The sequence below is a fragment of the Anolis sagrei genome, chromosome 1 (assembly GCF_037176765.1).
Source record: "Anolis sagrei isolate rAnoSag1 chromosome 1, rAnoSag1.mat, whole genome shotgun sequence".
Taxonomy (NCBI): Eukaryota; Metazoa; Chordata; class Lepidosauria; order Squamata; family Dactyloidae; genus Anolis; species Anolis sagrei.
Window position 1 is genome coordinate 43378184 of NC_090021.1, and position 12290 is coordinate 43390473.

Below are 12290 nucleotides of genomic sequence, written 5' to 3' on the forward strand. Positions count from 1 at the left end.
GGTGCACAATTTAGAGGGGTAGGTGCCATTTTTGACTCTTTGCCTGACCAGCAGGCTGCACAAGCAGTCCAAAATTACCAAAAAAAAAAAACCCCAAAACAATTGTGCAACCTACCCTGCCTTGGCACACCCTGAAATTCCTCAAATCATTTACAAACTTCAGTGGCTTTACCATCATGGTGTAATGTTAAAGCAGTTGAATATGAATCAGGAGAGCAGGGTTGGAATCAGGCCAAAAACCTATGGAACTACTTTGGACAAATCACGCACTCTCATTCTTAGAGGAAGGCAAATGCAAACTCTCTCTGAATAAAATCTTGCCAAAAATACTATACAGCATTATAGATTCATCTTAAGATCTCCAGCAGTCAGACCTTATGTTTTGAAAGCACGCAACAGCAGCAGCAACAACAACACCCCAAACCTGCCAGGAACACCCTCCCCATCCCTTTCAGCTGAAACTGAAACAGGAAGAAAGCATGCTAGCTCTGGTTTTGATTATGGTTGATTGTTATCCATTTTGCTTGGGGGACTCTAGCAGTATCTTAAGGTATATGAGTGGTCTGGGAGAGCAAATCCACTACAATTTGCAGAAGTGTTTTAAGCCATTTTAATGGGGAGGGGGGTTGCATGAAAAATCATCAGTATTTTTTTAGGAGGTCTAGAAGCTTTTGGAGGCTTCAGGGGCCACAAGTTAGGGCTCTGAGGGCTATATGCAGCTCACAGGCCTGATTCTACACCTACCTAATACTACACAGGTTCATACTATAGTAAATATCTGCCCACCTGTGGCATAAATGTCATGTAAAATATATTGAACCAACTTTGTCATCAAATTGTCATGAACACTGTGCTAACACAGCAAATTCTTAAACAACCTCCCAGCTGGAGTGTATTAGCGGCAGTTCTCTTCCTTTTAATCTGCAGATGCCTCATGTTTAATGCAGCAGTTTATGTTAGGAAGTACACTAGACTGTTTTGTGTTGAACAGATGAATGCCCAGATGCTGCTCTCAGAAAAAAGAGGAAACAGAAGAGACAGAACCTCATGGTCATGAGCCCTCTTGTTCCCATTCACTTGTGTCAGTTTTATAGGCTACAGATTAAAAGTGCTGCACTTGCTGATATGTCACTGTCTTACTACTAGTTGTAAAAGGGCCCCCTAGCTTAATTTCCACAAGCACAGGAGTACTAAAACTTTTGTTTTTGACTGGCATTGTGCCAGTTCAGATCATCCAGTCTGGTGCAGCAATACTGTATAGCTCTTTGCCTTCACCAGAAGCTGATTGTAGCTCCAAGCCTCTTACTAAAGTCTAAAGCAGAGACAAACTCTTTCCCCCTTCCAGCATTCACTCAGAATTGCAGGGTCCCCACCACTAGCAATTTTCTCCTTTAAAACAATGTGTATTTTTCTTATTTTCAAAGATAGTTACACCTTGGCTTTCAGCATTTTGGGGAAAGCAAAAAAGAACATATCCTCTTCTAAAGAGAGGTGTTGTTTCACCTGTCATTTTTCACCCAGTGATCCACTGTAATCAAGAGCAAGTGAGCTTGTTAAAGTGATGTGGAAATCGTTGCCATTTGTACTCGAAAGCAATCAGCCTGCAAATGAACTACCACACAGTGATGGTGAAAGCTGTGTGGCCTCTATCAGGCTGAATGTCAAAGCATGTGGAGTGGACTTTGTATGGTTGTCCTGCAATGAGAGCTGAAAAGTCAATACTTGGACAGTTGGCCTTCCATTCTCCATGGACTTTGTGTCCATGGATTCAACCATTCACAACTTTAAAATGTTTTTTTAAAATCTGAAAAGTAAATGTTGATTTTACCATTTCATATAAGAGACATAATTTTATGGAACCAAACCACATCAGATACCAAGGAGCCATTTTGTTCCAAATTACTATTACTCTCAGAATGCCATGATTGGGGAAAACTGGGAGTGATACTCCACAGAAGTATTTTTCACAGATTTGTTGCAAACCATATAACAAAGTCTTCTATATAGCCTTTGCTTCTGATATTGCCGATCCATACTCAGGTATAGAGTGAGAGGAATATAGGTTTCATGTGTAGCCATACTATGTGTGTATGTGTTTCTGCTGCAATGATAGCACTGTTGTGCCTATACAAACTGTAAAGCTTTTTCAGTCAACTGATATGAGATCATTAACCATATTTGGCACGCTTGGTGAGACGGAAGCTATCACAGTTGCATTGTTTTCATGTGTCTTAATGGCTGTTGAGTTAAAGCAGCCTTCTCCAAGCTGATGTTATCCAGATGTTTTACCCATCAACCACATCAGATATAATGAATGGCTAGGGATGGTGAAGATTGTACTGTAAAAGCCACCATGCTATGAAAGATTGCGTTAAACTCTTTATGTTCAAATAGTGATGTCCTAGACTTTGAAGATTCAACAGAACAGACAATGTGAGAGAAAGAGTTGCCTACTCTGCCTGCTGTAGAACATATTCAAGAGATGATGGCATGACAACAGAGGCTTTTGGGGAGTTCCACTCCCCAAATCTTTGCTTATTTTGCAACTATCTCTACAGCATGAGGAGGTCATGCTACTATCATTCTAGAGACCAAGGACTACAGACATGGAGAAGCAAGTCTCCTTCACACACAGTCAGAATCAAGTTACTAAAGCTGGCATTAACCAGAAGAAAGATGTGGTTGACCACACAATACTTCGTCCCTTGATTAATCCTCAACCTATTGCTCCACTTTTTCCTCTCTCTCTCTCTCTCCACTCAGAACTGTCCAGTATCTTGTCTAGGCTCCATTTCCTGGACTTCAACCACCATCTGCTTGTGACAGTGCCCTGCAACAGACTGGTATCATTAATTATCCAAGCTTGACTTTGGACTTACAGCCTTTGGACTAGCTTTATGATAGGGTAAATAAAATACATATGGAAAAGATTAGGTATATTAGAAAATTATTGTTTTCTAGTAGACTGACATTTTCATGACTGCCCTGTTGTATATTTACTGAGTTTACAGTGCCTCCTTGGCCTCCAGGTCAGAGCCTAACAAGACATGCCACTTGTGCCTGCTGTAATGAATTTCTCTGTAAAAATCACTTTTCAAGCTCTCAGTATGTAAATAAGATTTGTGGAGCCAACTATTTGTTGTTTGTGGGCTTTCAAGTTTTTTCTGACTTGCAATGATCCTATTCATGGGTTTTTCTGGAAATGAAAGTGTTTGACTCACGAAAGGACACCCAGTGGATTTTGGAATTGAATAGGGAATCGAACTCTGGTCTCCCGAGACATAATTCATAGATATAGTACTACAAACTCATTGTCGGTGTGCATCATATCAGCTCAATTAGTGAATATGGCCATGGTTCAATCATTTTGTCTTGCTCTGGATCATCTTCTTTTTTAAGAACTCCCATCAAGCTTATGATGCTTTTACTGGCTGTTTTCCATGTTAAAATTGTAGCTCCGTCTGCCTAAGTTACCCTACCAATAATAGCATGCACTTCAGGGCCTTGAAGTGGTGGTCTGTTAAGTCTAATAGCAGCTTTTGCATTCACAGTCTGGTGAGTAAAGAGATAGGAACAAGGCATTAGTCGTTGCTTAAATAGGAATTAAACTGCAGAAAGGAAACAAGAGCAGCCAAAAACAGATCCCTCTCAAAATAAGGAGAGCTTCCAACTGTTTTTGGATGTTTGCCAAGTATAGCTGAAAGCGAGATTTCTCCTTTCTAAATCTGGTGTGGGGAACCTCTAGCCTACATGCCGCCCACAGGGATGCAGAAAGAAAGCAAGAAGAAAGAAAGACAGAAAGACAGATGGGTACATAGAGATGGGAAGGACGTGGTACAGAGATTGAGAAAAATAATAGAGTACAGTATCTTGTCTTGCAGTGCTTGTGACTCCATGTTTTTGCACCTAGTTTCAGCCAGTTTTGGTTCTTGCTCCACCCAGGATTATAAATGGTCTGAAAGGGACTTTCCCTATGTCAATGGAATCATAGAATCATAGAGCTGGAAGAGACCTCATGGGCTATCCAGTCCAACCCTCTGCCAAGAAGCAGGAAAATTGCATTCAAAGCACCCCCGACAGATGGCCATCCAGCTTCTGTTTAAAAGCCTCCAAAGAAGAGTTCCACTGCTGAACAGCTCTCACAGTCAGGAAGTTCTTCCTAATGTTCAGATGGAATCTCCTTTCTTGTAGTTTGAAGCCATTGTTCCACATCCTAGTCTCCAGGGCAGCAGAAAACAAGCCTGCTCCCTCCTCCCTATGACTTCCCCTCACATATTTATACATGGCTATCATGTCTCCTCTCAGACTTCTCTTCTGCAGGCCAAACATGTTCTCCAGATCCTTGATCATTTTAGTCACGTTCCTCTGGACATATTCCAGCTTATCAACATCTCCCTTCAATTGCAGTGCCCAGAATTGGACACAGTACTCCAGATATGATCTAACCAAGGCAGAATAGAGGGATAGCATGACTTCCCTGGATCTAGACTCTATACTCCTATTGATGCAGGCCAAAATCCCATTGGCTTTTTTTGCCGCTGCATCACATTGTTGGCTCATGTATAGCCCCTTATAAGAAAAGGTCCTACTCTTTTTACATCTTTAGAGTTGAAGGTTGAAAGAGAACACTATGTAACAGAATGTGAGTGCTGCCTCTAAACTTTCTTATGTAGAAGAGAGCTTATTTCATCTGGAAATATCATCTATTTCAGGCCTGCACAACTTGTCAATAGTAAGGGGTCAAAATTAAATAGGCTAAACATCTATTTACATTTTTTTGTGCCTCAGTCCAGGTTTGTGAGAGGATGCCTTTCCCTCATAGCAAGCAGCAAAGTGTATTAGCCCCCATTTCCCCACTTCCCCTCTATGTGGTGGCAAGTTGTAGGGAAAGAAGAAGTGCCCCAGCTCTTGCCTTTCCTGCTTTTCCTTTCCCTTTGCCTGTGGGTTGCCTCTGTTGTCTCCTATGCCTCCAGAAGGAAAAAGAGCCACCTTCTCTCTCTTGTGAGGGAGAAACTTAGCTTTACGATGAAGACCCCACAACAACTTCATGGTGAAGCTACATTTGTCCCTCACAAGGGAGGGAAATTAACGATGGGGAGTTGGTGATTTCCCCACCAAAGAAGGAGATGAGAGAGGCAACCCAGAGGCACAGAAAAAGGAAAATCAGTGGCAAATGGTGCAGAGTTTGTCATTTTGTTGCTGGATGAGAAGCAATTTACTGCCTTTTCGCTCTAAAATGACCGATTAATATGTAATTTTAACATAACCTGGAGCCCAAGATTCTAACTTTCCTGAATAAAGTTCTGATACCTCTTAAAATTCTATTCCATTCCCCAGTACTCCCCACTACTCCAACCTGAGCCCAACAACTTCCCTACACCACATTTCCAAATGAGATCAGCATTGCTAGCTGTGTCACTGGACTGGATTTATTGGTGGTGCCCCCTTTGTCACAGGTTGGTTTGGTAACTATGGTGCATACAGAACAGAGATAAAACATTTGGAGGAGAGAATGGCAGTTTCCAATTGCTACTTTACTGTAGTATTGCATGGAACCTTCCTCTCTAAGGCTTAGGCTATGAAGAGCCTCTGCAGGTCACACCAAAACCTTGTGAGGGCTGCATTCATCTCCTAGGCCACATGTTGCACAGCCCTGATCTACTTGATACAAAACGAGATATTAATGAACACCCAGGTTTTGTTTTGGGTTCTGTCGCAGAATGCTATAAGTGCTGTATTTCTGAGTTTCCCCCAACAATTGCAAAGTGCCATTCTTAAATAGAACATCTTTGAGAAATAATAAATACATCAGTAAGTATTGGGCTGTTTGAATTCAAGAGAGCTTTTGTTTTGCTATTTAATTGTTTTCTTCTGATATTTTGGGGCTTTTGTGAAAGCCAACATTAGTATGATCTATTAATTATCCTCTGTTTTGTAATGTCAGAAAATTCGATACTTCCCTGGAATTTTTGTGTATTTGCAAATAATGTATTGTTATTCATGTTCTAGTATCACATGTCATTGATTTTGACAACATTTCCCATTATTTTTCAGTGAAGACTTTGTTTAATCCAGCTCCAGCACTTGCTGACCTAAATCAAGAGTTTTATACCCATTCTGACATCTTCTGTTGCAATGAAAGTGAGGTAATGCATATTTCATTTTATTGGCTTTGGAGTTAGGTAAAATGTTGAATGTTATGTCTGTGATGGAATGCAAGGGATATACCCAAATTGTGTTAATATTTTCTTTCTGTGATGCTGGGATTTCTGCATACTGGCTTTTACAATTAAATCTCAATTAATAAGTATCTCTAAGTATTACTTTCTTAATAGAAAATTTGGTACTAGAGACACAATAACTTGGATAGAAGTGGTCTAGTTTCATACTCTACAAAACAGAATAGCAGTTCAACATGCTTCAGAAAACTTTGTATTCCAAACAAAGGATACAGACTTTAAAAACTACTCCTGGCTACATGCTGGGAATGTTCTAACGTAGATCCTCCGTCGACCTGATGGCTCATAGGGCCTCTTCCAGATCTATGATTCTATCATTCTATTCTGTGAAACAATTGGGCCAGGGAATATTTGCAAAAAGTAAACAAAAACAATCTGAACCTTCTAGAGACCACAGTTTCAGCAGCTTCCACTTTTATTACTTCCATTTTGATGGACAGATGTGTCCATCTAGCTATTAAAATACATGTTTTGAGAAGCTGATGAAGTAGGCTTATCTGCTCTGCCCATTTTCCTCTGTTTTTGTATTTATTCATGCCCAATAAGGGATTCTGGAAGCAGGTTCTCTTTACCTTGCCGGGTGTAGGTGATTGAACATGCAGAAATTTTTCCAGGAATGGGAAGGGCTATGGTTGGGATCCAAGATTATGCATAATAAAACTCTTGCTTCTTCTCTTTTCCTATCTCAAGCCTGGCATACCTAGTAACTAGCCCTGACTGGGGAGGGGGAGTTGTAGGATGAACAAGGACTGCAGTGGGAAAGGGAGATCAACCCTTTTCTTGGTTCTGAACCAGTTCCATCCTCTGATTTCTCTAGTTGGGATTTATATAGTACCATTACATTCCTGCCGAACTCTAGTTCCTCCCATTTAACTTAACCTCCTGAGAAATGGAACACTGCCCATAGCTGTTCCATTAATAATTTGGTGCCATTGATGCCTGTTTCTCACAGAGATAATCTGTAAAATTCTTAAATACTGGTTTAAAGAGATTGCTATACTAATACTATAAGTGTTAAAACTCTTCAGTAGCAATACTTAATATTTCAGATTTCAAATTTTGAAATTCTTAGAGAAAAATATGTTTTCTAATTTGGTGATAAAAAGAATAGAAATCCTGGCAATCACATCTTCAGAAGGGTATTCCAAAACTGCACTGACTAATTGCATCATGTATTCCCCACATTTATGGTACCAAGAATGCCCTCCTATGAAGATCCTAATTTCTAAACAGGATTTCCCATACAGAAAGGCATTCCAAAACAAAATCTCAAGGTTCACAGTCGCCCACCCCTAATTTTTGAGTACACATTTTTCTTTTTGGTACAGCTAAGTAGCAAAAAAAAATGTGTACTCAAAAATTAGGGGTTGACAACTGTGATCCTCCAGATTTTGTTGGACTACAGTTTCCATCAGATTAGTCAGATAAGCCAATGGAAATGGATGTTGGGATGTGAAATCCAAGAATATCTGGCAGACAAACGTTGTTCACCTTGCCATAAATTTAAGGAGGAAGAGAATATCTCGCTGTTACCACACACCCAATTAAATACATGACCTTTCTTCACATAATCAGAAAAGTTTTGGGGAATTCTTTGTTCATTTTTGAACTTGGTGCTGCTCAATAAGCTGGCAAAATTGAGCACTTTATCACAATGTCCTCCATTGCTGTATTGCTCTTACTTGAAGATGCAGTATTTCCTGATGGCCATGTCTCCCGTGTCCTCTGAATTGGAGGCATAATAATGCAGGCATAATATTTTAATATTGTTGAGTGCTTGCTTGAGAATTAGAGGCCTGTGGGCAAAACTGATGGTCTACTTATTTATTGTAATGACATGAAAGAGAAAATAATGAGCTGCCAATCACCTTCCACTTAAAATATTTATAAAGGAAAAGGCAATTTTTAGTATGTCAAAATTAATATCTGTCTGGAGTTTTGCGCTGAGTAGTCACCTAGTTTAAAGGGAAGTGGAAATGTATGCCCCATTGTCAGAGTAAGCTATGACATTTTTGCCAGATATCTTAATAATTAATATGGTAGACACATTGTCGATAGCTTATGATTGGCTGAGAACAGGGGTTCTCAGCCAATCATAAGACCAAGCTGAAAGTTTCTGCTATTTGTCCTCTCAACAGGGAAAGCATAAAACCATTATGTCACTTTCCAAAGCCTTAAGAGTATCAAATGTTGCTGCATATTTGGCCTTGTGAGTTGCAAGTCTTGAATTAGTCTGAAGGATATGCTTGCCCACTGAACACTTGGAGTGTTTAGGCAACCACAAATACTTGCTATTCTAAAACATTTTTTTCCTTATGAATTTTTGTGCTAGAATGAAGCAAAAACAGACTTGGTATCAATGGACCACCTACCACAAGGGACATCTCATAAGCTGTGGGTTTTAGGGGTTTTTATATTATTATTAAACATATTTACTGTTTCAATAATAAATTGCATTTGTGCAGTTCTTTGCATGTGGTTCATGTGCAAAACATTGTGAAAGCATCTTGCAAGGTTATCAGTTCCTGGATTTTTGCTTAGCTTGTAGTTTGGGGCTTTTTTTCTCCTGTCCTTTCCCAGAAAGATCAAGCCTGTTGAAACTGGCTTGTTAATTCACTGTGCACCAGATGTAGCATAGCCTAATCCCTGAGGTTTGCCCAGGAATGTGCTGGTTCTCTATTCTTCCTAATACTTCTAATGAAAGCAATGCAGAATAAGTATATCATATTTAAGGCCTGTTGAAGCCACATCTTAAGATTGTGTGCTGCTAAAGTATTTCAGACTCAAAGGAATATCAACAATGCCCGTGGTATTTTACAAAGTTCCAAGAGCAAAATACAAGAGGGTCTTACATAAATGCACATAGCGAAACAACATGGGATGAATGCTATAGATCCATTGATCAATATGCAATATACAATAGAGAGGGCGCTATATAAAACATAAGATGAGAAGGAAGCAAAACCTGCTATTCCATAAATTTTCTCTCACTGTATGGATTTAAGTCATGGAAGAAAACCTATGACCTGTAGGCTAGCCAGTGATCTTGATTTGGATCAGGATTTCAGCCCAGCTCAGTCAAGAGCTTTCTGGTTCAGACATTGTGGCAAAGAGTAGTTTAACAGTCCTTGGTTGTGTCCAAATCTTTTTTGGAAGAGGAATCACGCAGGAGTACATGGGAACAAGGGTCATTTTTGATATAATCATTATGTTTGAACCAGCCCTTAAGATTCCCACCTGGGATAGAGAATAACTTCACCTATAGTCACTTTTAAGTCAAGGACAGATTTAGGGACCAAAATGATGGATTTTGCTTTGACCATGAAAATTAGAGATATGTAATGAATTTTATCATCTCATTTGAAAACTGCATAGAGGAAACATACTTGGGAAAAGCTATAGAAAAATAGAGGGTATGTTTATTTGATGATATAAAAAGGTCTATATCAATACAAATACAGATAGGAAAAGGAATATACATGATGAAAAAAGAATGAAAATAGAGCCTAAAGGGTGGGGTGGGGAATTTATTTATTTATTTATTTATCGTGTCATCAGCAACCATTGTATTACAATTCTAACAGAGCAAAACAAACACACAGAATTAAAAAGAAAAAGGGGAAAAAAACACACAGATTTTGCCAATTTGGTATTTGGTTAAATGTCCTTTGACCAGTATCTGGCCACTTGGAGTGCCTCTGGTGTTGCCGCAAGAAGGTCCTCCATTTTGCATGTGGCAGGGCTCAGGGTGCATTGCAGCAGGTGGTCAGTGGTTTGCTCTTCTCCGCACTCGCATGCCGAGGATTCCACCCTGTAGCCCCATTTCTTAAGATTAGCTCTGCATCTCGTGGTGCCAGAGCGCAGTCTGTTCAGCGCCTTCCAAGTTGCCCAGTCTTCTGTGTGCCCAGGGGGGAGTCTCTCATCTGGTATCACCCATGAATTGAGGTGCTGGGTTTGGGCCAGCCACTTTTGGACTCTCGCTTGCTGGGGTGTTCCAGAGAGTGTCTCTGTAGATCTAAGAAAACTATGTCTTGATTTAAGTCGTTGACGTGCTGGCTGATACCCAAACAGGGGATGAGCTGGAGATGTCTCTGCCTTGGTCCTTTCACTATTGGCTGCTACTTCCCGGCGGATGTCAGGTGGTGCAATACCGGCTAAGCAGTGTAATTTCTCCAGTGGTGTGGGGCGCAGACACCCTGTGATAATGCGGCATGTCTCATTAAGAGCCACATCTACTGTTTTAGTGTGGTGAGATGTGTTCCACACTGGGCATGCATACTCAGCAGCAGAGTAGCATAGCGCAAGGGCAGATGTCTTCACTGTGTCTGGTTGTGATCCCCAGGTTGTGCCAGTCAGCTTTCGTATGATGTTGTTTCTAGCGCCCACTTTTTGTTTGATGTTCAGGCAGTGCTTCTTGTAGGTCAGAGCACAATCCAAAGTAACTCCCAGGTATTTGGGTGTGTTGCAATGCTCCAGTGAGATTCCTTCCCAGGTAATCCTCAGAGCTCGGGATGCTTGTCTGTTCTTAAGGTGAAAGGCGCATGTCTGTGTTTTAGATGGATTAGGGATCAGTTGGTTTTTCCTGTAATAGGCAGTAAGAGCACCTAGAGCTTCGGAGAGCTTCTGTTCAACCATCTCAAAGCTCCCTGCTTGAGCAGTAATGGCACGATCATCAGCATAGATGAAACTCTCTGTCCCTTCTGGCAGTGGCTGGTCATTTGTGTAGATGTTGAACATGGATGGAGCAAGCACGCTCCCCTGAGGCAGGCCGTTGTTCTGTTTCCGCCATCTGCTTCTCTGGCCCTGGAACTCATCAAAAAAGCTCCTGTTTTGTAGCAGGTTTCCTATGAGGCGGGTGGGGGACATGAGAGAAGCCTCCTCGCAGGATTGCAAGACATCCGGGCGTCCCCTGGGCAACGTCTTCGTAGACGGCCGATTCTCTCGATCCAGAAGCAACCAGAGACGACTTGCAGCATGCAAACAAGGGGTGGGGAAGAAGAGCAAAGAAAGCAAACTGCCTCTTTTTGGGGACCAGCCATTAAAGCAGTGACATGTAGCACTCCCACTCCATTGCTCTTCCCTTGTCCAAACTGGTGTCGGCACTCCCTCCTTTCTCTCTTCCCCCTCCTCCTTATTATTTTGACCTGGGTAATTCATTAGTAATATGGGGGAGACATTTTAGGTGTTTAGAATGGAGCAGAGCAGTGTTGATCATTTTTAATAAGGGCTTTCAGCATAAAATTCTCTGCAGAGAGACAGTGGTAGAGATTCTAAATAAAGGCTTTATTTATACATGAGTATATAAAGTACTTGAGAGTGATATTTTTCAAGCTGAAATGAAGGGATATTTTTCACAGTATGTGGAGCCACATAGGGGCTCTTGTGGATGATGCCTACATTGTTCACAGATATGGTGGGAGAGGGGATGCATCTGTTACCAGTTTGGTAAGTAACTACTCATCTGTCTAGTTTTTGAAAGAAACTATCAACTACTCTGTTCCAGCTAGTATCTGAATTGAGATGGAGAAGCAAAAGGAAGAACTTCCAAAATGTGTAGCTGAACAAAGTAGGGTGGATCTGTGGGATTATTGCCTGTCTACTTATCTGTCTTTTGTCTATCTGTTTGTCTGTCTATCACCTTTTTCCACAGAAGCAATTGAGATAGCTTAATTATATTTCTAAAGATCTGTGATTTTGTGTGTCTATGCCAGGGGTCTTCAACCTTTTAAAGCAGAGGGATGGTTCACTGTCCCTCAGACTGTTGGGGGGCCGGACTATATTTTGAGAAAAATATGGACAAATTTGAAAACCCCTGATCTATACCACAGAGTAGGGGCAATCGAACAATCATTGTATCAAATGATCCATGATGTTGCTTGGAAGCTTCTATACATTAACAACACTAATGATGTTCATATATTTTATCACAAATATTTCCTCATCTGGAGTGTTGTGTGGTTTCCAGGTTATATGGCATTCTAGTGGCATTTTCTCCTTCTTCCTGTGCACATTTCTATTTGGTGTCTGGTAGAAAATGTTTATAAATAAGCT

General features: G+C 40.8%; 1 protein-coding gene across 6 annotated transcripts in view; it reads left to right on the top strand.

The window, feature by feature from the left end:
- The window catches only part of RBKS (ribokinase), a 109197-nt gene that overhangs the window by 38992 nt on the left and 57915 nt on the right, over positions 1 to 12290 (top strand). For all 6 annotated transcript variants that reach the window (XM_060754116.2, XM_060754114.2, XM_060754112.2 and 3 more), the window contains one exon: positions 6055 to 6146. In XM_060754116.2, the coding sequence (XP_060610099.2) occupies positions 6055 to 6146 (92 nt within the window). The remainder of the gene's footprint in view (positions 1 to 6054; positions 6147 to 12290) is intronic.